This window comes from Aedes albopictus, chromosome 2 (genome assembly GCF_035046485.1).
Source record: "Aedes albopictus strain Foshan chromosome 2, AalbF5, whole genome shotgun sequence".
Lineage (NCBI taxonomy): Eukaryota > Metazoa > Arthropoda > Insecta > Diptera > Culicidae > Aedes > Aedes albopictus.
This window is the reverse complement of record NC_085137.1, coordinates 241,371,213-241,396,716: the sequence shown is the minus strand read 5'-3', so window position 1 is coordinate 241,396,716 and position 25,504 is coordinate 241,371,213. Positions and strand designations below refer to the sequence as shown.

The 25,504-nt window shown below is 42.5% G+C and overlaps 1 protein-coding gene and 1 long non-coding RNA gene across 2 annotated transcripts in view; one reads left to right on the top strand and one right to left on the bottom strand.

Annotated features, from left to right (window-relative positions):
- The window catches only part of LOC115257956 (nidogen-1-like), a 337,718-nt gene that overhangs the window by 295,542 nt on the left and 16,672 nt on the right, over window positions 1–25,504 (bottom strand). The window contains exon 2 of the mRNA XM_029857928.2: window positions 5,137–5,192. Within this exon, the coding sequence (XP_029713788.2) occupies window positions 5,137–5,192 (56 nt within the window). The remainder of the gene's footprint in view (window positions 1–5,136; window positions 5,193–25,504) is intronic.
- LOC134287064 (uncharacterized) lies at window positions 22,884–24,747 on the top strand. Its single transcript, XR_009996987.1, has 2 exons — window positions 22,884–24,197; window positions 24,493–24,747. It is a non-coding gene; the product is annotated as an uncharacterized LOC134287064 (long non-coding RNA).

Here is a 25,504-nt window from a genome sequence, read left to right as displayed (position 1 = left end):
GGAGTCGGCGGGTAGACAATGCCCGAAATTGACGAAAATTTCAAAAGTAATTCCTCTTCCTCTTTTCATACCGATACACAACAGAAATGTCATTCTCATCTAATTCCATCCGAATGAGATTTGGATTCTAAAAAAAAGCAAAAACCATGTGCGTTAGTGGAATCGAGTTCAAGTTCTACGCATTGGACGCAGATGGCCAAGTGGCTCCGTAGCTTGGAGGAGAGCAGCGCCCTTCTGGCGAATTGGAAATCGTGGGTTCAATTCTCACTGAAGCATATAAGGTTTTTTTTCCAAATTTAAATTTCAATCCGAAAAAAAAGTACACTAAAACCTAAATTTTCGCACATGGCTGGGGTGCATGAATTAAAAATGTGCATAAATTAAAAAAGGCATCAAATGAGGGAAATTTATGCATAAATTAAGTTTGGGCTTTAATGAGGGAATATAGTTCGTGAGAACAGGCCTTGCTCCTGGGATTTTGATGTGGGGCTTAGGCGGTTTCCATAAAGTTCCCAGAGAGCCCAGAAAAGGGGTTCCAAGGGGATTCAGGGGCGTTTCAATGGGTTGTTTCAGGGGATTCAAGGTGCTTTTTAAGGGCGTCTTTAAATCAAAAGGCATTTCTGGGGCATTTCAAAGAATATTGGGATGGGGTCCCTGAAAATCCTCTGCAACGTCCTGGAACTCCTCAAAGATCCCCCTAAAACCCTCTCGAACCCCCCGCACTGAGCGTCTCAGAAACTCTCTAAAACTCTTCCGTAACGCTTCCGTAACGCCTGAATCCCGCCGAAAACGCTCTGAAACATCCTGAAATGCCTCCAAAATTCCCCTTAAGCCCCCTCGGGCCCCATGTAACGCACCTGCGACGCTCCGAAACCCTCGAAAACGCCTCCGTAAGCCCTCTGAATCCCGCCAAAAATGCTCTGAAACTTCCTGAAATGCCTCCGAAATCCCTCTAAAATCCTTGGACCTTATCTAGGAGTATGTGCACAGGACGAAAGACTTCCGGCCCCTGACCTCCAAGAGATTGAGGAGGAGGTTGGCCGGTTGAACAACAAAGCCGCTGGAGCAGATCAACTACCAAGCGAGCTTCTAAAATACGGTGGAGAAGCACTGGTGAGAGCACTACACTGGGTCATTACCAAGATTTGGGAGGAGGAAGTATTACCGGAGGAATGGATGGAAGGTATCGTGTGTCCCATCTACAAAAAGGGCGACAAGTTGGATTGCGGGAACTACCGCGCGATCACACTACTGAGCGCTGCCTACAAGATACTCTCTCAAATTTTATGCCGCCGTCTATCACCGATTGCAAGAGAGTTCGTGGGGCAATATCAGGCTGGATTTATGGGTGAACGCGCTACAACGGACCAGATGTTCGCCATCCGCCAGGTGTTGCAGAAATGCCGCGAATACAACGTGCCCACACATCACTTGTTCATCGATTTCAAATCGGCGTATAATACAATCGATCGAGAACAGCTATGGCAGATTATGCACGAATACGGATTCCCGGATAAACTGATACGCTTGATCAAGGCGACGATGGATCGAGTGATGTGCGTAGTTCGAGTATCAGGGACACTCTCGAGTCCCTTCGAATCTCGCAGAGGGTTACGGCATGGTGACGGTCTTTCGTGCTTGCTGTTCAACATTGATTTAGAGGGTGTAATTAGGAGAGCGGGGGTAAACACGAGTGGAACGATTTTCACGAAGTCCGTTCAGCTGCTTGGTTTGCTGATGATATTGATATTATTAGTCGTAAATTTGAGACGATGGCGGAAACGTACTTCCGACTAAAGAGTGAAGCCAGGCGAATCGGATTAGTCATTAATGTATCGAAGACAATGTATATGATGGCAAAGGGCTCCAGGGAGGAATCACCGCGCCCGCCACCCCGAATTTATATCGACGGTGATGAAATCGAGGCGGTTGAAGAATTCGTGTACTTGGGCTCTCTGGTGATCGCCGAAAACGACACCAGCAGAGAAAGTCAGAGGCGCATTGTGGCAGGAAATCGTTCTTACTTTGGACTCCGCAGAACTCTACGATCGAATAAAGTTCGCCGTAACACGAAGTTAACCATCTACAAAACGTTGATTAGACCGGTCGTCCTCTATGGGCACGAATCATGGACCCTACGTGCAGAGGACCAACGCGCCCTTGGAGTTTTCGAACGGAAGGTGTTGCGTACCATCTACGGAGGAGTGCAGATGGAAGACGGGACATCGAGAAGGCGAATGAACCACGAGCTGCATCAGCTGCTGAGAGAACCAACCATCGTCTATACCGTGAAAATCGGAAGGCTGCGGTGGGCGGGTCACGTCATCAGGATGTCGGATAACAACCCGACAAAAATGGTTCTCGAGAGCCATCCGACCGGTACAAGAAGACGTGGAGCACAGCGAGCTAGGTGGGTCGACCAAGTGGAGGACGATCTGCGGACCATATGCAGAGTGCGGAACTGGAGACAAACAGCCATGGACCGAGTGGAATGGAGAAGCCACCCCGGCCTTAGCCTGATCGGTAAGTAAGTAAGGCCGCCGTTTCAATAGTTACCGCCATTGTTTAATATTCTTATGCACAATGTTGGTTCTGAGTAGCCTTCCCTCTTTTTTATGCAGGGCATAAAAAAGGTGCATAAATTAAAAGTCCATAAAAATAACATGCATAAATTGAGATTTAACCCTAAAAGGGATACCTGGGGTCCATTGGACCCCAGGCGCCTTTCAGAGCTCGTCTTTGATGGAACACACTCAGCGAGGTGACGAAACTGAGGCCATGAAGGTATCCCTTTTAGGGTTAACGACGCGTAGTGCGTCATCAGCATCATTGAAATCTCGCTCGAAATTTCAAAGTGATAAAACTCAGTTACCAAAGCGCAAATTTGGATGAAAATGTATCATCCCATATGCTCACTCGTGGTGAGTGTGCTGATACTTTTTCTACTGCGTAACTGCAGAATTGCCCGTTTTTTATCACTTCAAAAACGCGAGGCAAACAATCATTGAAAATTAAAAAGTCAATGATTCCTATGAAAATTCTGTGATGCACCAAGTCACCTTAAGTGTAACAGGACTGGTACGACTCAGATATTTATTCCAAGATCTTGAGTACACCAAGTCGGAATGTTGACGATTTTACTACCAAAAGCAATCGTCGTTGATGGACAGAGTGTCAGGTTGCAAACAGTAAGTACATATAATATAAAGGAAAAGCTTCTGCATCAGAAGCACTACTGTAGCTATTCACACGTCCTGCTTGTTTTACCAATTAAGTCACAAACCTATGCCACTCGTCACTATCGACATCGCAGAAGTGACCAATCTTACCAAAAGGAAAGTGTCAAATCTTCACCAAACGAACCAGTCCCCGCGATCAGCTGCGTGCATGTGTGGTTTGATGAATTCGTATTCCATTCACGGTTGGCCAAAGACGAGAGCATCACCGCACCGGTGATGTTGGTGGCCACGTCTTGGAAGAGTTCACACACGCGCTTTCACAGCAGATTGTGATTAGAAAGGTCGAAGTACCTATGTACCTATCTCTGCGCTCTACGTCTTCCAATCCAAGTGATGAAGATGGGCGAGAAAGGTGCTTGGGGTTGATCGATTGCGAACAGAGCGAACAGAGGTTGGGGCTTAGAGTGGCCCAAAATAAGCCATATCTGGTATTTCAATGCTTATATTCCAAGAAATTGCAAGATTCGTGGATCAGTTGAAGAAAGGAATAGAAAAACGAATGCTTTAAGAATTTAACTTCACAGGTCTTACTCAGATCACTTGATTGCGAAATCTCAACAAAACCAGAAAATTTCACTCGTGGGTACAAATCTGCGCCATGGCGCGGTGGCAGTGACGGCGAAATTGTGCGGAACCGAGAGAAAAAGGGGCGCACCAATTGGTCCAAGGAAAAAGTAATTGTTTTGACAGCTTCTTTCTGTATGGAAAGTGGCGGTCGGCCATCGACGACGACAACGGAGTGACGCAAACGAGACACAAATCGTTTGTCATACGGCCGTTCGTTACATGGCCCTCGGGCACCGATCAACGAACGAACGGTCAGCTAGCTAGCTAGTCAGGTTATGGGAATGATGAAAGCTTCCCGTTTTTGCAGTTGGCCGCCACGAGGAGCGCATAAATTGAATGACTTCAGGGCGTTAGCAATTAATTGGTCGATTGTTGACGGGGAACGATCGGAGGGAGGGCAGCTAACTGTTATGGTTAGCCTATTGTGGCCCTACTTACCAGCCGACCATAGATAGTTGCATTGCTTTGAAAGGGTGCTACTTTGTATGCGCGCGCAAATTTATCTCATTATGTAGATGACAAGCGGTGATTGTCACAAGTGGTTAGGAAAATTGACGAGTACCGCGGAGTACCGTAGCGTTTAAACTTGTGCAATGGTTGAGCCTGTAGTATGAGGACGTCTTTAATATGATCGATTGAAGTTGCATAAGAACGGTTAATTGGTATCAATTTACATTGTCATTTGATTGAGAATGGAAGGTTTTGTAGTGGGAAGTGGGATTATCTGTTATTTAGAGTGATTTGGTTTTATGTAGATAAATGTACTGTAAAAATGCCAATCGACAATGAATGCTTTCAGATGCCACCGTGGAAAAGCTTATAAATCGAAGATTTCTTATAACCATCATAAAACTAAACTCAAACCATTCAGGTTTAATGAGGGTTTTCAAAGCCTCTCCAAAGCAAATTGGACTTCAAGTTTTTGTTTGGGTTGTTACGAGAAGATGAAGAACCCTTATGGCGTTTCAAATTCCTACGGCAGGTGAAACTTTTCTACACTTTACCTGAAAAGTACCGAAACTCCACAAACAATAATGAAGATAATTGTAAATGGTTCTCTATCGCAAAAAAGTGCTCCAATATCAAATGTGTGCAATCAGCGAAACTCATGTTACGGCTTCTATTTGATTCTTCATCAATTTAAAACCGCGCTCCCGAGAGGAAGATAATGTATCAACTTGAATGAAATGCACATCGCTTTAAAAAACAATTATACATCCATCAAACACGTGCTTGCGTCTCGGAACCGCTCGCTCCTCAGCGTCAGCATGGGTACAATGTCAGAAACTGCTGCTGCTGCTGCGGGGGTATAATCCATCTGTTTACTTACCGTCCGAAATAACAGCACTATCCACACCACTAATGGCAAAAATATTTTCATTTTTGCTGCAAAGAGAAAGAAAATAGAAAACAAACATTAGTTATGGATCTGTGTAACGTACGCAATGTATGTATGGATCTTGAGGCGCACCAAGTGCACCACCAATGGTCAATAATAGTCAATATTTGCGATCGCCGTTTTTTTCCCCCGGTCGGAACACATGCTTCCGCAAGGCGGAAGAAGAGAACCAGGCTTATGGATAATTCAAGAAAAAACAGCCTTCTTTACGCTCGAATTAACTCTCTTCTACCATGTGGGAGCTGTTCCCGCACAAAAAAAAAAACGTCCAAATATCGCCACAAGCTCAACTGATGATTATGGTAAACCACAAGGTAGGTAGATCGGTCTGAGATCCGGAGCTTCTTCGGGGGCTTGCGGCTCGATGGAAACCGATGACGATGATGATGGTGATGGCGTAGCGTAGCGTAGCAAAACGAAAATGGCGCGCAATTTTTCCCGTTCCTTTCGCTTGTTTTTCCTCGCGGTTTTGCTCGTCGTCGTCGTCGTCAAGACGGGGCGACCTGCTGCCTGCCTCTAGTAGTAGGTATCGCCAAGTTCCGTGACCACGCTGGCTGGATGAAGTAGCATCACAATTTTTACTGTTATACACTCAGCTGAGCTGTTGGTTTTGTAGTAGTTTTCAAAATATTGTGACCACCCTTTTAATTACATATTAGACCTCTTCATAAAAAATGAAATTTCTCGAATTCTGCCAGTCACCCCCACATCTTAATTCTAATGCTGAAACAAACTTCTGGTCAAATTTTCAGCTAAATTGGTGAAGATTTCGAGGTGCCTCAAGTCAAAAATGTGTTTTTTGGTCATTTTTTACCTTTAAAAAATGCCCATGAAGGCTAGAAGCCATATAAAATATCGCGGCCGCCAGTAAATGAAAGTTTTTTCTATTCCTTACAACTTTTGTGAACATTATGTGCTGATCGGAGAATGTTTTGATCATATTTTTTCGATTTTGAGTCATGCAAGTACCCTAAAAAGTTACATTTTTCAACAGTTTTTGTTCTACGAAATTCAAACACACAACTTTTCTAACAAGTACCAAATCATTAAATAATTGCCCACATTTTTCTGAACAATATTGCCATACATCATTTTCTTATCCGATCTACGAAAAAAATCACAAAAATCGAAAAGTAGAAGCTTTCCTGAGTTTTTTGATATCTGGGGTTGACGCAACTGTTGGCAGACAGAATAATCAAACATAGTAGCTTTGCTTTTTCTTGATGATTGCGATGATTGATCATTGATTCAAGTGACAGGTAGGCACAAGCAAACATTTCTTTAACAAAAGTGACGTATAATGTGTCACAGTAGAATGTGAGGATTGGCTCAGATGGTAAGGCTATGGACTGGCAAACCAAAGGTTCAGAGTTTGAGTATCATTTTTATCGTATTTTTTATCATCATGCTGAAAATATCAACCTGCACTTAAAATGCAAAATAAACGAATCAATTCATTATTTCAATTTACCTGGCCGTGTAATCTTTAATTTACCTGGCCGTGTAAAGAAAAAGAAAATTAGATCTTTGGAAGAAACCCCGGGAAAAAATCTTGGAAGATCCAGGAGAAACCCTGAAAACTCTAAGACACATCTCGGGAGCAACAGCGGAAGGAATATTCCACCAGGGTGCGAAGCCGCCATTTTCAAGAATCCAACATCTTGTATGTAAACATTTGTGTATCCACAAAGCATTCCATTGTGGATACACGATAGATGTTGGCTCCTGTCCTGGGATTAGGGTTGCCACATACGTGGAATATTCTAGGTAAAGTCCAGGGAATAGCTCAGAGAGAAATTTCGGGTGAAACTTCAAGGGAATTCCCGCAAGAACTGTTAAAAACCGTAGGAACTTCGGAAAAAATCCTATAAGGGAATCTGAAAGCAATAACGAGAAAATCTTTGAAAGAAATTTTAGAGTGGAACTCCTGCAGAATATTCATACAAAACTCCTGACGAAACCCTTGGAAGAACTCTAGTAGAAACCCCATCAAAACACATGAAGAAATCATGAAAATACATTCAAGAGGAATTCCGAGATAATAAAAAAAAAATAAAATCCTCGGCAACATCTGGAAAACAAATGTGGAAGAAATCATGGAAAGAAATTCCCGATCCCCGTGAAAAAATCCCGGAAAGATACGATACGGAAACAAATACGATAAAAATGACGATACTCATGGCGGTAAGCTTCACAGCGTACTAGACGCCAATCACGTATTATCCTCGATTTTCCTAAGCACCAAACGGTATTATCCTTGATTTTAATCTGAGATTTAACTTTAGTGCGCCGATTTCGGCGCACTAAAATTAAATCTCGGATTTACATGAATTGGCTGCGTGCAGAAATTAATTGGCACCGCATACTACGCCCTCGTAGAACCGTCAAAGAAAAACAAAACAAAAAACAGCAGAAGTCTGAGCTGCCGACCGATGCTTTCGGAAAAGACGGATAAGAACCTCCAACTACTCCTGAGGATGGACGTGCGCCGTGATTAGCGACTCAACCGGGAGTTTCCCGTTGGATGTGCAGAGAAGATTTGAAAGGCAGTGGCTACAAAGTTTTCTCCTCACATGTGATGGGAAACGTCGTCAGAGATCTCTTTTGTTTCAATGTTAGCTACGGGAAGAAACATCATGGACTGCAGTACGATCAGTGATGTTTTCGCAGGTTTAATCGGGAGATTGCTGCTTGCTGGCCAAGTACCTGGTGAATCGATAGCATGATTGGATCCCCTTATGAGCTGCCTTAACAAGTTCATATAAAAATATACATATTCATCCCAAAATTCCTTCATAGTTTCCGCAGAGATTCATAATTCATTCTGGTTGGGAATAATGTTTTTAATATATTTTTCTAGGAATTGCTGGAGGGTTTCTTCCAAAGATTCAATCGATGATGCCTTCAGGAATTCCTCCCGGTTTTCTCATGGAATTCCTGCGGAGATTCCTCCGGCGATTCTTCTAGAATTCCTTCAGGTATTTCTTCAAAATTTCACCAGAAATTCCTCCGGGGATTCGTTCAGGAATTTCTTCAGATAATTCTGCAGGAATTCTTCCGGGATTTCTCCAGCAATTTCTACGGAAATTCCTCCAAAAACCTCTCCAGGGATTGTTTTGGAAATTCCAACATGGATTCTTCCAGGAATTACTCCAGGGATTCCTTTGGTAATTTCGACTGAGATCCTCCGGGAAAATTTTCAGGAATTCTTCCACGAATTCCCCCAGGAATTCCTACGCAAATTTCCACATGGACTCCTTAGGGTATTCCTTCGGGGATTCTTTCAGTAATTCTTTCGGGTATTCCTCCAGGTTTTTCTTTGAGGATTCCAACAAGGATTCTAACAAGGATTCTTCCCTCAATTCCAAGGATTCGTCTGGTCATTTCGACAGAGATTCCTCCGGAAATTCCCTCATGGGTTTCTCCAGGAATTCCCCAAGGATTCCTTCCATGATTCCTCCGCAAATTCCCCCGGGGATTCCTATAGGTATTCATTCGGGAATGTTTCCAGTAATTTCTTCGGGGATTCATCGGGAATTCCTCCAGGAATTTCTTCGGGAATTCTTCCAGGAATTTCTTCGGGAATTCCTCCAGGATTTTTTTGGGGAAATCCTCTAGGATTTTTTCGGGGATTCCTCCAGAAATTTCTTCGGGAATTCCTCGAGAATTTTTTTTTCGGAAACTCCTTTGGGATTTCTCCAAGAATTCCTTCGAGGATTTCTCCGGAAATACCTTCAGGAATTTCTTCGGGAATTCTTCCAGGAATTTCTTCGGGAATTCCTCCAGGAATTTTTATTGGGAAACCCTCTAGGATTTTTTTCTGGGATTCCTCCAGAAATTTCTTCAGGAATTCCTCCAGATTTTTTTTTTCGGAAACTCCCCGGGGATTTCTCCAAGAATTCCTTCGAAGATTTCTCCGGAAATTTCTCCGGAAATACCTTCAAATTTTTTTTTGGGAATTCCTCCAGGAATTTTTTTGGGAAATCCTCTAGGATTTTTTTCGGGGATTCCTCCAGAAATTTCTCCGGGAAATCCTCCTGGAATTCCTTTGAAGATTCCTTCAGGAATTCTTTCGAGGATTTCTCCAGGAATTTTTCGGAAATTTCTCCAAGGATTTCTCCGAAAATTCTTGCTGGAATTACTTCGGGAATTCCCCCAAGAATTCTTGCAGGAATTACTTCGGGAATTCCTCCAGGAATTTCTTCGGGAATTCCTCCAGGTTTTTTTTCGGGAATTCCTCCAGGATTTTTTCCGGAAATTCTTCCTGAATTCCTTCGGGAATTCACCCAGAAATTTCTTCGGGAGTACCTCCAGTAATTTCTCCGAGAATTCCTAATAGAATTATTCGGGAATTTCCCAGGAATTCCTAAGGGAATTCCTGCAAAAACTACTTCGGGAATTCCACCAGAAATTTCTTCGGGGATTCCTCCAGGAATTTCTTCGAGGATTTCTCCGGAAACTTCTCCGGGGATACCTCCGGAAATTTCTCCGGGAATACCTCCAGGAATTTCTTCGGGAATTCCTCCATGATTTTTTTTGGGAAACCCTCCAGAAAAATTATCGGGGATTCCTCCAGAAATTCGTCCGGGAATTTTCCCTGGAATTCCTTTGGGGATTCCTTCAGGAATTTCTTCGGGAATTTCCCCAGAAATTCCTAAGGGAATTCCTGCAAAAATTACTTCTGGAATTCCTCCAGGAATTTCTTCGAGGATTTCTCCGGAAATTTCTCCGGGGATACCTCCGGAAATTTCTCCGGGAATACAACCAGGAATTTCTTCGGGAATTCCTCCAGGATTTTTTTTTGGGGTATCCTCCAGGAAATTTTTCGGGGATTCCTCCAGAAATTTCTCCGGGAATTTTTCCTGGAATTCCTTCCAAAATTCCTCCAGGAATGTTTCAGGGATTCCTCTAAGGATTTCTCCGGGAACCCTTGCTGGAATTACTTCGGGAATTCTCCCAGGAATTCCTTTGGGTATTCTTGCAGGAATAACTTCGGGAATTCCTCCAGGATTTTTTTCGGGAATTCCTCTAGGAATTTCATCGGGAATTCCTCCCGGATTTTTTCGGGAATTTCTCTTAGGATTTCTCCGGGAATTCCTGCTGGAATTACTTCGGGAATTCCCCCAGGAGTTGTTGCAGGAATTACTTCGTAAATTTCTCCAGGAATTTCTTCGGGAATTCCTCCAGGAATTTCTTCGGGAATTCCTCCAGGATTTTTTCCAGAAATTCTTCCTGGAATTCCTTCGGGAGTACCTCCAGTAATTTCTCTGGGAATTCTTAATGGAATTCTTCGGAAATTTCCCCAGAATTTCTTAAGGGAATTCCTGCAAATATTACTTTGGGAATTCCTCCAGGAATTTCTTCGGGGATTCCTTCAGGAATTTCTTCGAGGATTTCTCCGGAAATTTCTCCGGGAATACCTCCAGGAATTTCTTCGGGAATTCCTCTTGGTTTTTTTTTTGGGAAATCCTCCAGGAAATTTTTCTGGGATTCCTACAGAAATTTCTCCGGGAATTTTTCCTGAAATTCCTTTGGGGATTCCTTCAGGTATTTCTTCGAGAAATCCTCCAGGAATTTTTCGGGGTTTCCAGTAAGGATTTCTCCGGGAATTCCTGCTGGAATTACTTCGGGAATTCCCCCGGAATTCCTTTGGGAATTCTTGCAGGAACTACTTCGGGAATTCCTCCAGGATTTTTTTCGGGAATCCCTCTAGGAATTTCTTCGGGAATTACTTCAGGAATTTCTTCGAAAATTCCTCCTGGAATTAATTCAGGAATTTTCCCAGGAATTCCTTCAGGAATTCCTCCAGGAGTTCCTTCAGGAATTTCTCCAGGAATTATTTCGGGAATTCCTCCAGAAATTTCTTCGGGAATTCCTCAAGATATTTCTCCGGGAATTCCTCCAGGAGTTTCTCCGGGAAATTCTCCAGGTGTTGCTCTGGAAATTGCTTTAGGAATTTCTTCGAGGATTCCTCCAGGAATTCCTTCCAGAAATTTCTCTGAAAATTCCTTCAGGAATTTCTTTGCGAATTCCTCCAGGAATTTCTTTGGGAATTCCTCCAGGAATTTCTTTGGGAATTCCTCCAGGAATTTTTTCGGGATTTCCTCCAGGAATTCCAATGGAGATTCTTCCAGGAATTCCTTTGAGGATTGCTTCGGGAATTCCGCCAGAAATTCCGTCGAGGATTCCACCAGGAATTTCTCCGAAGAATCCTCCAGGATTTTCTCCGAGAATTCCTGCTGGAATTATTTCGGGAATTCCCTCAAGAATTTCTTTGGGAATTCCTCCAGGAGTTTATCCAGGAATTCCTCCGATGGATTTCTTAAAGAAATTCCCATAAGAATTCCGGAAGAAATCCCCGAAGGCATTTCTTGAGGAACTTCCAAAGGAATTCTTGGAGGATTTCCCGAAAGAACTCCTGGATTAATTCCTGAAAGAATTGCCGGAGAAATTCCCGAAGGAATGACAGAAAACAGGAAAAAAGGAATTTTTGGAGGAATCTCCGAAGGAATTCCTGAAGGTATCCTCGATGGAATTCCTGAAAGAATACCCGAATGAATTCCTAAACGAATCCACGTAGGTATTCCTGGAGGAATCCATGAAGGAATTTCTGAAAGATTACCGAAGAAATTTCTAGATGAAGCATCGGGGAATTACAGGAGGCAATGGCGTAGCCAGAAATTTGCTCTGGGAAAGGTTTTCGACGATCAATGAGCTCCAGGAAAAGCCCATGAAGGAATTCCTTGAAAAATACCCAAAGGAATTCCTGGTGGTATACCAAAAAGAATTTTTGGAGGAATCTCGATGGAATTCCTGGAAGAGTCCGCAAAGGAATTCCAGGAGAATCCTCAAACGAATTCGTGGAGAAATTCTCAAAGGAATTCCGAAGAAATTTCGAGAGGAATTTCAAAAGAAATATCTTAAGGGATTTCCGGACGATTTTTTTTTATTTCAAGATGAACTTCCGCAAAGTTCTAAGAGGAATTTCTGAAGGAACTCTCAGAAAAAAAAACGGAAGAAGGAATTCTCAAAGAAATTTCTGGAGGGATTCTCAATGAAAATTCGAGAAATTCCTTGGGTAATTTTAAGCAGAGTAAACGGACAATTTTCTAGAGAAATTTCCGTAGAAATTTCTGGTAGACTTCCCGGAGGAGATTCTAGACCGATTTCCGGAGAAGTTACGGAGGGATTCCGAAGTTTTTTTTTTGGAGAAGTTCACTAAGAAATTTCTGAGGAAGTTACTGCAGGAGTTACCGGAAGAGTATCTGAAGGATTTCCCGATGGTATTTTTTGGGGAGTTTTCAGAGGAGTTTTTGAAGGAATTTATTGAGGTATTGCTTTAGCAATTTGCGGAAGAAATTGTGGAAGAATTCCCAGAAGAATTTCTGAAGAACTTCCCAGAAGAACTTCTGGAAGAATTCCTGGTGAATTGTCTGAATGAATTCCTTACAAAATTTCCAGAAAAAATCCAAAGAACTATCTGGAGGTATTCCCGGTGGAATTCCTGGAAGAACTCCCTGAGAAATTTCCGAAAAAATCCTGGAGAAATTCCTGAAGAAATTTTTGCAGAACTTCAAGAAGAAATGTCTGGAGGAATTCAAAAAAAATTTCTGGAACAATTCCTGGAGAAATTTACTGAGAAATTTCTAGATGAATTCCCAGAGGAATTTCTGGGGAAATTCCTAGATGTTTTTCTTCAGGCATTCTTCGAGAAATTTCTGGAGAAATCTCCGGAATATTTTCTTGAGAAATTCCCGGAGAAATTTTTGGATTAATTCCCATTGGGATTTTTTTTGAGGAATTCACGGAAGAATTTCTGGAGGAATTTCCGTAGGAGTTTCTTGAGGAATTTCTGAAGGAATAACCGGGGGATTTTTTGGAGGAATTCCTGGAATAATTTCGGGAAGTATTCTCAGAGAACTTTCTAGAGGTATTCCCAGAGTGAATTCTTGGTGTGGTGGTTAGAACACTTGACTATCACGCCGAGGACCTGGGATCGAATCCCACTCCCGACATACTCACAAAAAGTGGGTTCTTCCTTCGGAAGGGAAGTAAAACGTGGGTCCCGAGATGAACTAGCCTAGGGTTAAAAATCTCGTTAATACAGACAAAAAAAAAAAAAAAGAGTGAATTCTGAAGAAATTTAAATGCATATCTGGACTAATTCCCGGAAGAATTTTTGGTTCAATTCCCGGAAGAATTTTTGGATCAATTCCCGGAAGAATTTCTCGAGGTATTTCTTGAGGATGAGATTCCTTAGAATTTCCATAGAAATTTTGACTCACAGAATGAATTTTGTTTTGAGGAACTCCGGGAGCAATATTTTGATGCACTTCTGTAGGAAATTTCACAACAATAATTTACGGAACATTTTGTAATACCTCGGAGAATAAGTAGGAATATCGGAACAAATTTTGTTCAGTGATTTATGGCAGGAATATCCAGGAAACTAATACAATTATGATTTACTGAATTAATGGAAGTAAACCAGGGAAAGAGCTTCTGAAGCAGTACCCGGTGCTACTGCTTTTTTGCGTTCATTCCTGTTAAAACTTATGTTTGAGATTGGAAATTCTGGGAGCATCACTGAAAGCAAAAGCAGATCTTTGCAGCAGAAACCTCGTGATTTATCCGGAAAACTGACAGCGGTGGGGCAGTTTGATAATGTCCACTTATCCTCGGTGGGTATTTCAGAACTGCGATATGTATCCAACGTTCATCGTGCAATTCCCGCCACAGTCAAATCTAGGTAAAGAAACTCGAAATGGCACGGGTGGGCATCCTCGAAGGGACGTCCGGGGAGTAAGTCCCACCCCATATCCAGTTTCATCGATCTCAGCGTGAACAATCAGGGCAACTTTCAACGGAACCGCAACTAAAAAGACCACAAATTTCACCTTACTGTGGTGCGGTTACGCTTGCTGCCAAAAGACAAAAAATCTCAAAAAACAAACGACGAGATCCTGGTACGAATCTTCAGACACCTCCGACGCAGAATTCGCACTGAACATCCGGGTCGTACTTCACAATCTGAACGACAGCAGTAGCAGCCAAAATCTGCTAATTTCGTAGGCCACGAACAGCGGGGACGCCGGTTACCGATTCCCGCGTTCGGCAGGGGAAGGTGGATAACGATGAAGCCACTGATAGCTCGGGCGCCGGCTGTCGATCACGGTTTATCACGCAGGAGGAACAAACTTCTTTTTTGTAAGAAAAGAGTAAATAAACACCCGCTGATTTGACATTTCCGCGAGCTGGTCAATCACGAGAGAGAACATGGCTGCGTGCTTTCTTTGTTAAATCCTCTCTTGGAGCTCTTTGGTGCTTACCGAATGGAGTATTAAAAATTAATCTGGATTTTCGAAAATCGGGATTAAAACTCGTATCAACTGCGTTGGTGCTTACGACCATCAAACTCTGAACCTTTGGTTTGCCAGTCCATAGCCTTACCATCTGAGCCAATCCTCACATTCTACTGTGACACATTATACGTCACTATTGTTAAAGAAATGTTTGCTTGTGCCTACCTGTCACTTGAATCAATGATCAATCATCGCAATCATCAAGAAAAAGCAAAGCTACTATGTTTGATTATTCTGTCTGCCAACAGTTGTGTCAACCCCAGATATCAAAAAACTCAGGAAAGCTTCTACTTTTCGATTTTTGTGATTTTTTTCGTAGATCGGATAAGACAATGATGTATGGCAATACTGTTCAGAAAAATGTGGGCAATTATTTAATGATTTGGTACTTGATAGAAAAGTTGTGTGTTTAAATTTCGTAGAACAAAAACTGTTGAAAAATGTAACTTTTTAGGGTACTTGCATGACTCAAAATCGAAAAAATATGATCAAAACATTCTCCGATCAGCACATAATGTTCACAAAAGTTGTAAGGAATAGAAAAAACTTTCATTTACTGGCGGCCGCGATATTTTATATGGCTTCTAGCCTTCATGGGCATTTTTTAAAGGTAAAAAATGTCCAAAAAACACATTTTTGACTTGAGGCACCTCGAAATCTTCACCAATTTAGCTGAAAATTTGACCAGAAGTTTGTTTCAGCATTAGAATTAAGATGTGGGGGTGACTGGCAGAATTCGAGAAATTTCATTTTTTATGAAGAGGTCTATTACATATGTATCTAGTTTTTAGTGGTTGGGTTCGTCGCTTTGCATTCTTTTACCGCCGTTGATGTCTCCAATATGTGATCCTACAGAATAAAACATTGTTTTTGGTGAAATTTGTGTATAGCTCCTATAAATTAGAACCTCAATTAAGGTAGACTCCATTTCGATACCTTCGTTAGGGTAACATAACCTAAATAATATTCATTTGTTTTTAGAGCTGATGATGGAACTACCGAAAAAAAGGCTGAAAGAGGATATACGGGAAAAAGGTGGACTTGAAGGATGTTGAAGATGTAAATTGGACGTAGGAGAGAGTCATGGAACCTTCTTGAACTGTCTAAGGCATAACTAGTAATCATTTGAAGTACTACGAATGGGAATGCCCCGAATACGGTATTGCCAGATCCGATTTATGTGCATCCCTCAGGGCCCGAGGGAAGCCAGAAAAGGAAGACATTAGAGACATTAGAGGGTTAACTTGATCTTCAGTATATGAAGCTTGTGTACGTCTTGAAGGAAGCTGAAGTCTTCACTTGATATCCCCGTCTTGTTGTTCCGCTTGTCCACCTCGTGTCTCTGTTTGATATCCATGTAGTGTTGCTCCACTTGTCCACCTCGTGTCCCTTTGAAAATTCTCTGTTTGTATCGTTACAGGTTGTTACATGTCAACGAAAAGCCCCCATCACCCTAACTTTTCCTCAAATATTTTTGTTTCCCCTAACCTCGACCAAACTGCAAGTTTTACGGTTTCCCAAAACTAACATAGTTTATAAATCAAAAACATGAAATTGTAAAAAGTTTTAACCGAATTCGGCTCCGTTATACCTGTTGGCGCTTGAGCCAAAAATAATCGATTAAATACAAAAAAAATACTACGAACATATTTAACACTCGGCCACCCTCATGCAATTATGTTTGGACAAGTGGTTTGTTCAATGACTATTTAGGACATCCAAGAACTCTAAAAACTCCACGAGTTTCAACAAGTATGGGTCATAGAATCTGCAAGCGTAACTACTTATCTCTCGTTGTATTACAAATAAGGTCTGCACTCACACAGACTCGTACATATATGTTCTTATCAAATTCCCATTGAAACATCTCTATAATCTCCTGAAGCTCAACTAAAACGCACTTAAAGCACTAGAAACGCATTGAGATCCCTCTCTATTCGAGACTTCGGAAACTTCTTTTAAACTCCCCTGAAACGTCGCCCTGAAACCCTCTGAAAACTCTCTAAACCCCCTGAAATCCCTCTAATACCCCTGCTCTTAAACTATGATGAAACTTCTCGGGAGCTCCCGGCAGTCTTGCTAGCGATCACAGTCTTTGACATCTTTTCGTCGATATTCGGCTGCCTTTGTCTCCAACATTCGCAACACAAGCGATCAAACTACTGTACAGAACAAAAATGTAGAATGAATGCGCTTGACCACGATTGCGTCTTCGGGAGATGGTTCGGTTTTTGTATTCCTGTCTTTCTTATAAAGGGAGCTATTTTGGATAAATGTATGTGTCGTAATCGATTTATCACACACGAATAAGCTAATATTATACCATCAAAATTAAAATTGGCTGAAATCTTGCAAAAAGCTGGAATTAGACAAATGTCATCGTGTCAGACGGCGTTGATTTGATCCACTTTTTTGTTTATTGATCTTCGTTCTGCCGCTCGTGTTGTGTGTAAGAGGTAGCGGTCGCGCTCGAATGAAACAAAGCAAGCTGACACCCGACCGCGGCAACGAAACGAAGGTAGTGAAAAGTGTCGAATGTTTACATACCTGGATCCCGGAAATCCCCGGAAGCCCCGTGGATCATCTTGGATCGCCTTGAACCCCTTCTCAACCTGGAACCCCTTCTCAAAGCCCTGAAACAGCTGGTAAGCCCCAGAAGCCCCTTACAACCTCATGAAACAACTTGAACGTCTTGGAACGCTTTTAAAGCCATATAAAACTCATTTGTAACCCATTAAATCCCTCGTGAACTTATATTTAGCTCTAATAAACCCCTTTTACTCTAGGGAACCCTCTGATATCTTTTAAAAGGCTTTAAAACAACTTGAAACTAGACCTGTGCGCAGACTGTTTTTTCCTCGACGGCGGCGCGAGGGCCATTTTAGGTCGGCGGTGGCATGACCGAAATTTGTCCAACAAGTCAACATTGGCGAAGGAAAAAAGTTATCAGTACGCTCTAGAATTTGTTGTCTGAGCTTTTTGATAACCAGTGATTTCATAAAATTTGTTAGAGTGCCCATATCTTATTCCTGTTCGGGTCCGTCACTGAGACCAGTTATTAGACCTATTGTAGAACTGCTGTATAAAACCCTTGCGGTGGCAAGAATTCTTGTTGTCAGCGAGCTGTTGCCAACGTGATGCATTGAAAAGTTATCGAGCCACTCGCTTAGAGAAACATTAAGAGAAATCCCTGATTAGAATTTTAAATAAATTTCAGAAGACATCACTGGAGGAATTCCAGTGGCATCTCTGAAAGATTTCCAGGGGAAATTTACGAAGAATTTTCAGAAGAAATGCCCGACAGAATTCCATGAGAAATCCTTGAAGAAAATCCATCAGCAATCTCTAAGGAAATTCAAGCAGGGTTCCCCGAAGGAATTGCAGCAAACATTCTCAAAAGAATTCCAGCAGAAACTACCAAAAGAATTTGAGGAGAGATCTTCAAACTATTTCCAGGAGGAATCCTCAAAGGCATTACAGAAGAAATCACCAAAGGAATTGCTGGAGGAGTCATTGAAGGATACCAGAAGGAATCTCCGAATGATTTCCAGGATGAATCCCCGAAGAGAATTCCGAAAGAACTTCAGCTGGAATCCTCAAAGGAATTCCAGCGGGAATCTTAAAAGGAATTCGAAGAGTAATCTCTGTAGGATTCCCAGGAAAAATCCCCGAACTATTTCCAAGAAGAATCTGTAGTGAATGACATTAATGCTTACTTAGATCATGGTAGGCATACACTTTGACGGAGAGTAGGGCCTGACGTTTAACTTAGAACAAAGGATGATCCTGTAAAACGACTTCAAATATAACAATTGTGTTTATTGATCATCCCTGCATCACCTCAGAATTCTCGAATAATTCTAACAGGAACCTCCAAATGAATTGCAGCAGGAATTCCCAAAGTAACTACAGCAGGAATCCCCAAAGGAATTCGAAAAGTAATCCTTGAAGGTTTTACAAGAGGAATCCTCGAAAGATCCTAAGGGAGAATTCCCAAAGCAAGACGAATCCCAGAAAGATGCAGAGGAGGAATCTCTGAAGAATTTCCAGGAGTAATCCCCAGAGGATTTCCAAGCAGAATTTCCGAGGGATTTTCAGATAGGATCTCCGAAGGGTTTTCAAGAAGAATCTCTGTAGCATTACTAAGAAGAATCCTTGAAGGTTTTTCAGAGGGAATCTCTGAAAGATTCCCAGGATTTTCGATGGACTTTCAGGAAGAATCTTCGAAAGAATTCCTGAACAAATTTCAGAAGAACATCCTGGAAAAATAAATCCTGGAGGAATTCTGGTAGGAACTCGAGTTGCAGAATATAACCTGGAGGCTTCTCTATCCCACCATGGAGGCCCGTAAAAACTTCTGGAGGAATCCATTAAGAAAGCTTTGGAAAATCCCTGAAGGAAATCCTGGAGGAATCTTGGAAGGAACTCCTGGACCATTCCCTGGAGGAACTTCTGCAAGAATCCCTGAAGAAACTTCTTGGGGATCCCTGAATTCTCTTCGAGGTATCTATGGATCCTACTGTAAAAATCTCTGGCGAAAATCCTGGAGAGATCCCTGAAAAACTCCTAAAGATATCTCAGAAGGAACTTTTGGAGGAGTTTCAGGTGGTATCTCTGAACTTTTGGAGGAATTCCAGATGGAATCTCTGAAGAAATATCTGCGAGAATCTCTGATACTGCTGGAGGAAACTGGAATACTTATCTCTAAAGGATCTCGTTGTACTAATTTCCGATGGAGTTTCTAGATCCCTCTCTGCTGGCCTCCCTGCTGGATTACCTGGAGGCTTTCCAGAATCCTCTTGAAAGAACCTCTGGTGGAACCTCCGGAGCAAGTTCTGAGGAAACTCTTGTTGGAATACCTAAGGGAACTTCTGAAGAAATCCCTCATGAAACTTCTGCAGGCATCCCCGAACCCTCCTAGAACAACTGAGGAGATCCCTGAAGGAAATTCTGGAACAATCCCTGAAAGAATTATGATGTGGCAAAAATCTTCGAATGATTAATCCCTGGTGGAACTTCTGTATCAACCCTGTAGAAACTTCATGAGAAATCCATAAAAGAACTGCTGGAAAAATTCATGAAATATCTCCTCCATATGGTATTTCGAAGGAAAAACAATAAAAAAACACCGAAGAAATTTTAGGAGGAATCCCAGAAGGATTCCGGGAGCAATTTCTGAAAGAATTCCAGAAGGAATCCTGGAAGGGACTCCAGACATTACTGAAGCAGATCCTGTGGTAATCTTTGGAGAACTTCTAGGAGGCATCCCTAAAGGGGTTTCAGGAAAGACCCCAAGAGGATTCTCAGAAGGAACTCCTACAGGAATCCTTGATGGAACTCCTGTAGGCGTCCTTGATTTTTTTTTTCTGGATAGATCCCTGAAGAGATACTTGAAGGGACTTCTGAAGGGATCCCTAAAGAATCACCAGAAAAAATCCCTGATTGGAATTCTATAGGAACTCCTGAAGGAATTCCTGGAGGAATTTCTTAAGGAACTTCTGAATTATTCCCTGAAGCAATTCTTACACTAATCTTTGAAGAACCTTGTATAAGAAAAGAATCCCTGAAGGAACTTATGGATGAATCCTAGATGTATACCCTGATTCCTCATGAATATTTGAGAGAACATCTGGAATAGTCCCTGAAAAAACTCCTGTCAGAATATCTGACAAATTTTCTAAGGAAAATTCTATAAGCATCCCTGAATCTTTCTGGATGAATTTCTGAAGGTACTACCAGAGACATCTCTGAAGGAACTCCTGAAAATATCTTTAAAGGAGATATCCCTGATTGGAATTTTATAATAGATGGTGGAACTCCTGTAGGAGTCTCTGAAGATAATCTTGTAGAAATCCCCAAGGGATCTTCCGAAGGCATCAAACGATCCTTCTGGCAGTATATCTGGGAAAATTCCCGAGAGATGCACTGGATTAGTACGACAGGAATATGTTGATTCCGGAATGCTGGCTTTCTAAGTCTTGGGCAAATCAAAACGGCTAGGTTCGCTTTTCCTCCGCTATGTGTTGCAGATATGCCGCGAATACAACGTGCCCACACATCACTTGTTAATCGGTTTTAAATCGGCGTACGTTACAATCGATCGAGAACAGCTATGGCAGATTATGCACGAGTACGGATTCCCGGATAAACTGATACGATTGATCAAGGCGACGATGGATCGAGTGATGTGCGTAGTTCGAGTATCAGAGACACTCTCGAGTCCCTCCCCCCAAATCTCGCAGAGGGTTACGGCAAGGTGACGGTCTTTCGTGCTTGGTGTTCAACATTGCTTTAGAGGGTGTAATTAGGAGAGCGGGAATAAACACGAGTGGCACGATTTTCACGTAGTCCGTTCAGCTGCTTGGTTCGCTGATGATATTGATATTATTGCTCGTAAATTTGAGACGATGGCGGAGACGTACATCCGACTAAAGAGTGAAGCCAGGCGAATAGGATTAGTCATTAATGTGTCGTAGACAAAGTACATGATGGCAAAGGGCTCCAGGGAGGAATCACCGCGCCCGCCACCCCGAATTTATATCGACGGTGATGAAATCGAGGCGGTTGAAGAATTCGTGTACTTGGGCTCACTGGTGACCGCCGACAACGACACCAGCAGAGAAATTCAAAAGGCGCATTGTGGCAGGAAATCGTACTTACTTTGGACTCCGCAGAACTCTACGATCGAATAAAGTTCGCTGTAACACGAAGTTACTATCTACAAAACGCTGATTAGACCGGTCGTCCTCTATGGGCACGAAACATAAACCCTACGTGCAGAGGACCAACGCGCCCTTGGAGTTTTCGAACGGAAGGTGTTGCGTACCATCTACGGCGGAGTGCAGATGGAACACGGGACTTGGAGAAGGCGAATGAACCTCGAGCTGCATCCACTGCTGAGAGAACCAACCATCTTCCATACCGCGAAAATCGGGAGGCTATGGTGGGCGGGTCACGTCATCAGGATGTTGGATAGCAACCCGAATAAAATGGCTCTCGAGAGTCATCCGACCGGTACAAGAAGACGTGGAGCGCAGCGAACTAGGTGGGTCGACCAAGTGGAGGACGATCTGCGGACCCTACGAAGAGTGCGGAACTGGAGACAAACAGCCATGAACCGGGTGGAATGGAGATAGCTACTAGGTATCAGTAGGTCGGCTCCAGAGGCACGTTCTCCTCCATTTGGAAAATTTGTGCCATTGTGCTAGAATCCCGGGAGGAATCTTGAGAAGAATTTCGACAGAAATGCCGGAAGGAATCCCGAATTGAATTCCTGAAGATAGTCTTTACTCTACCCTCTACCTTAACCCTCAACCCCATCTTACTCTTCACTCTATTCCTCTACCTAACCATCACCCTAAAATCTACCGCAACGTCTACCTTACCCTCTACCCTAACCCTCCATCCTACAATTTACTTTTACCTTCTACCCTACCGTCTACTTTACCATCTGCCCCAACTCTTCACCCTACTCTCCATCATACCATCTTTCCCACAGTCCTACTCTCTACCCTAACCACAAGCAGGTCATTAGGCCGAAATACGTTACATCAAATGGGTCATTAGGTCGAAGTTCATTTAGCCGAATGAGTTAGGAGAGCGAAGTCCAAATTTCTATCATAAATGATGGTAAAATGTTTTTTGAACTATGATTTTGGGTGTTTGTGGATACACTGCTATTCTATCAGAGATTTTTTCTTGTTCAAAAAATGGCCTGTTTTGTTCTCAGGTCTGCAACTCCTTCGATACGGAGCATAAGATTGTAAAAAGCTATTGCATGGCATAATTGTAAAATGACACAATATTTAATTTAATTTAATTTATAAAAATACTGTGTTCAGTAAAATCTTTTAGATGATTTTTTAAGGATTCCGCTAAATTTTCGATATGTAAAGATGCCCAAGCCCGTGCACAAGGGGGGGGTTTGGAGGTTAAACCTCTTCAATTGTCGATATCCCGTACACTAGGCGCCACTCCGCCCTTCGCAAAAATTAGAAAAAAAAACCTCCCTTAGCGCCATTTCTGTGCATGGGCCTGAAGATGCCCACATTATTTTGACTACCAGTATATGTAACATACATCCCACCGAATCCGACCAGGCCAAGCGGCGGCGACCGTCCGACGACCTCGATCGATGCTATCTCCTCCCGCCCTACCACAACTGGCTGAAACCTCCAGCCAGCCCAGCCAGCCAGCCAGTCGAGTTAAGGTTTGTTGGCCGTGGAAAACGTGTAACATGTAGATTGTGTAGCGTGTCGTCGTCATTTCCCCACTGCACTGCACTACCAGAACAACAACGGTGTGCAGCAGCACGGAAGTTTCTAGCTCTAGCTAACTACACACACCCGGTTTAAGTTTGCATGGAAAAAGTCCTACATTTCCTCTGCGTGACTGTTCTATTAGGTCGTCGTGTTGATCGCACGAAAGAAAGATGTCCCCCATACGTGGGGGTATCGACAGCTATCCCAGGGTCTGCTGCTGCTGGACGGCACCGTTGGCGTTGCGTCGATGAGGAATCGAACTCTTCGCATGCAACAGATGCATGCCCAAATGAACGGTCGGTCGGTCCGCAAGGCAGCGGTCACTGGAATTGTCGGTTTCGAGCGAGTTATCATTATTTTAGATCATTTCGTCGATTTTTGCATAATGACCAGCTGTTGCTGGCTGGGCACTGCGCTACCGAGGCTGCTGTTGCAGAGAGCACTGGTGTTATTGCGAATTCACCGCATCTACGTGAGCGATAGAGATGCTGTTGAACAGTAGTTCACAAGCGAATAATTGCTGGATTTTCATTCATTGGCGTTAAGAACTTCAACAATTTTTATTTATCTTACATTTTATACATATTCGCTTCGAAAATAACAAGTTCTACTGAAGAAACTTGAGTTAAATAGATTCCCAATCGATCCATGAACTGCTAAATGGTCAGAAGTCAGAGAAGGCTCTAATTTAAAAACCATGGAGATGCTCATAAAACACATAAATGAGAAGCAGGCCTTACACAGCTAGCCGCGTTCGGTAATTTTTACCGAAATCTCAACAGCTGAACGTTCGGTAATGGTTTATTACCGAAATTCTGTAAAAATACCAAATTTCGGTAAAATATTATCGTTTATCTGTCAAATTTTAACGATGTTCGGTAAACGTCACCGAATTTCTCTGGTAAAAACTTAACGGTTGAGATTTCGATAAAATATTACCAAAGTCGGAGATTTTTGCTAAGTGTGTATAGTCATTACCGAGGATTCATTCCAACTATTCGATCAAACGATCAAATCTGACTATACATGTCAATGGTTGCTACTCCGTGATTGATCTGAGCTGGTTCCAGTTGCACTGAGATCCAAATGAATAAGGGCTGGGACACTCCACTTATTCTCAAAGTGCAATTTAAGCAGCTTATACATTTTGGATCGATAACGGCGCCGGCCACGTCCTTATAGTCAGTTGGGAAGGGCAAGGAATGTTAGAGTGTACTGGTTGTTGCTACTAGAGACCGAGAGCACTCTGCGTCCCCACAACCCGCACGGACTGGGGTATTTGTTAGACGGAAAGGATGGGAGATCTGGGAGTCACCGTTGGGTCGGTGATGCGATCCATGGATTGGGGGTTATTTATAGTGTTCGTAAGGTGATAGATTAAGGGCCCATATAGCCGAGGCGGTAAACGCACGGGTATTCAGCATGACCATGCTGAGGGTGACGGGTTCGATTCCCGGTCGGTCCAGGATCTTTTCGTAAAGGAAATTTCCTTGACTTCCTTGGGCATAGAGTATCTTCGTGCCTGCCACACGATATACGCATGCAAAATGGTCATTGGCAGAGGAAGCTCTCAGTTAATAACTGTGGAAGTGCTCATAGAACACTAAGCTGAGAAGCAGGCTTTGTCCCAGTGAGGACGTTACGCCAAGAAGAGGAGAGAGAAGGTGATAGATTGTGTGGTGAATAAGGTGAATAAGGTCAAGCGGCACAGCACGCTTTGGTTGCATAACTTGTAGGCGTTATATACACTGTGCTCTGAGTGGAAGACGAAAGTGAGGGAAACGACTTTTTTCAAATTCGTTTCTGGTTCTAGCGATGGCTATGAACATATGAATATACATGAGTTGTATATGTAGAGAAGAGAGAGAGAGAGAGAGAGAGAGAGAGAGAGAGAGAGAGAGAGAGAGAAAGTTGATAGAAAGATACAAAGTAGGATGAAAGGGACGGGCCAGGGATTGAACCCATGACCTTCTGCATATGAATCAGAAGCGGTAGCCACTAGACCACCAAGCCCGTCCATTACCGAGGATTCATTCCAACTATTGGATACTTATTTAGTATCATTTAACGTACATTTTTTCCATCGCAACTTACTTCAGACACAACTCATTAGGTGTGTTTTTATAAAATTTCGAATTGAGTCTAACTACACGTCTGTCTCAAAAGCAATCTTATGTGTCTCTGACAGATTTTGGGCCACTGAATCCGAATCTCAGAGTTGTTCCAGTATTTACGTAACAATTTTGAGCTATACCTCTATTTATAGGGTGAAATAAACGATATTTCCCATACAAGTTACCATCCAAAAGTTGCATGCAAGTTTATTTACTAAAATTAAGAATTAAATCTATCGAATTTGATTTGGTATACTATGAATGAGTCGTAAAGGTAGAAGGTAATTGACCAATTTATCCTTTGATTGCCTAAAAAACTTTTTCCATGCTTAATGGCTTAGTTTTTCTAAGATTCCATATGAATAATTATACTGTCATGGTTTTCCCAAAATTTTGCAACCTTAGTTTATGCCCTCACTTGGAAAATTATTGTCATTAATAAATTTACAAAAAAAAAACTGCTATTTCTATTAGAGTTTCCGCAGAGCTTTTTTATGAATTCCAGGAAAACAATCTTCAAGGATACCTCAAGAAGCTCTCCTCAAGGAGTTCTGGGATCCCC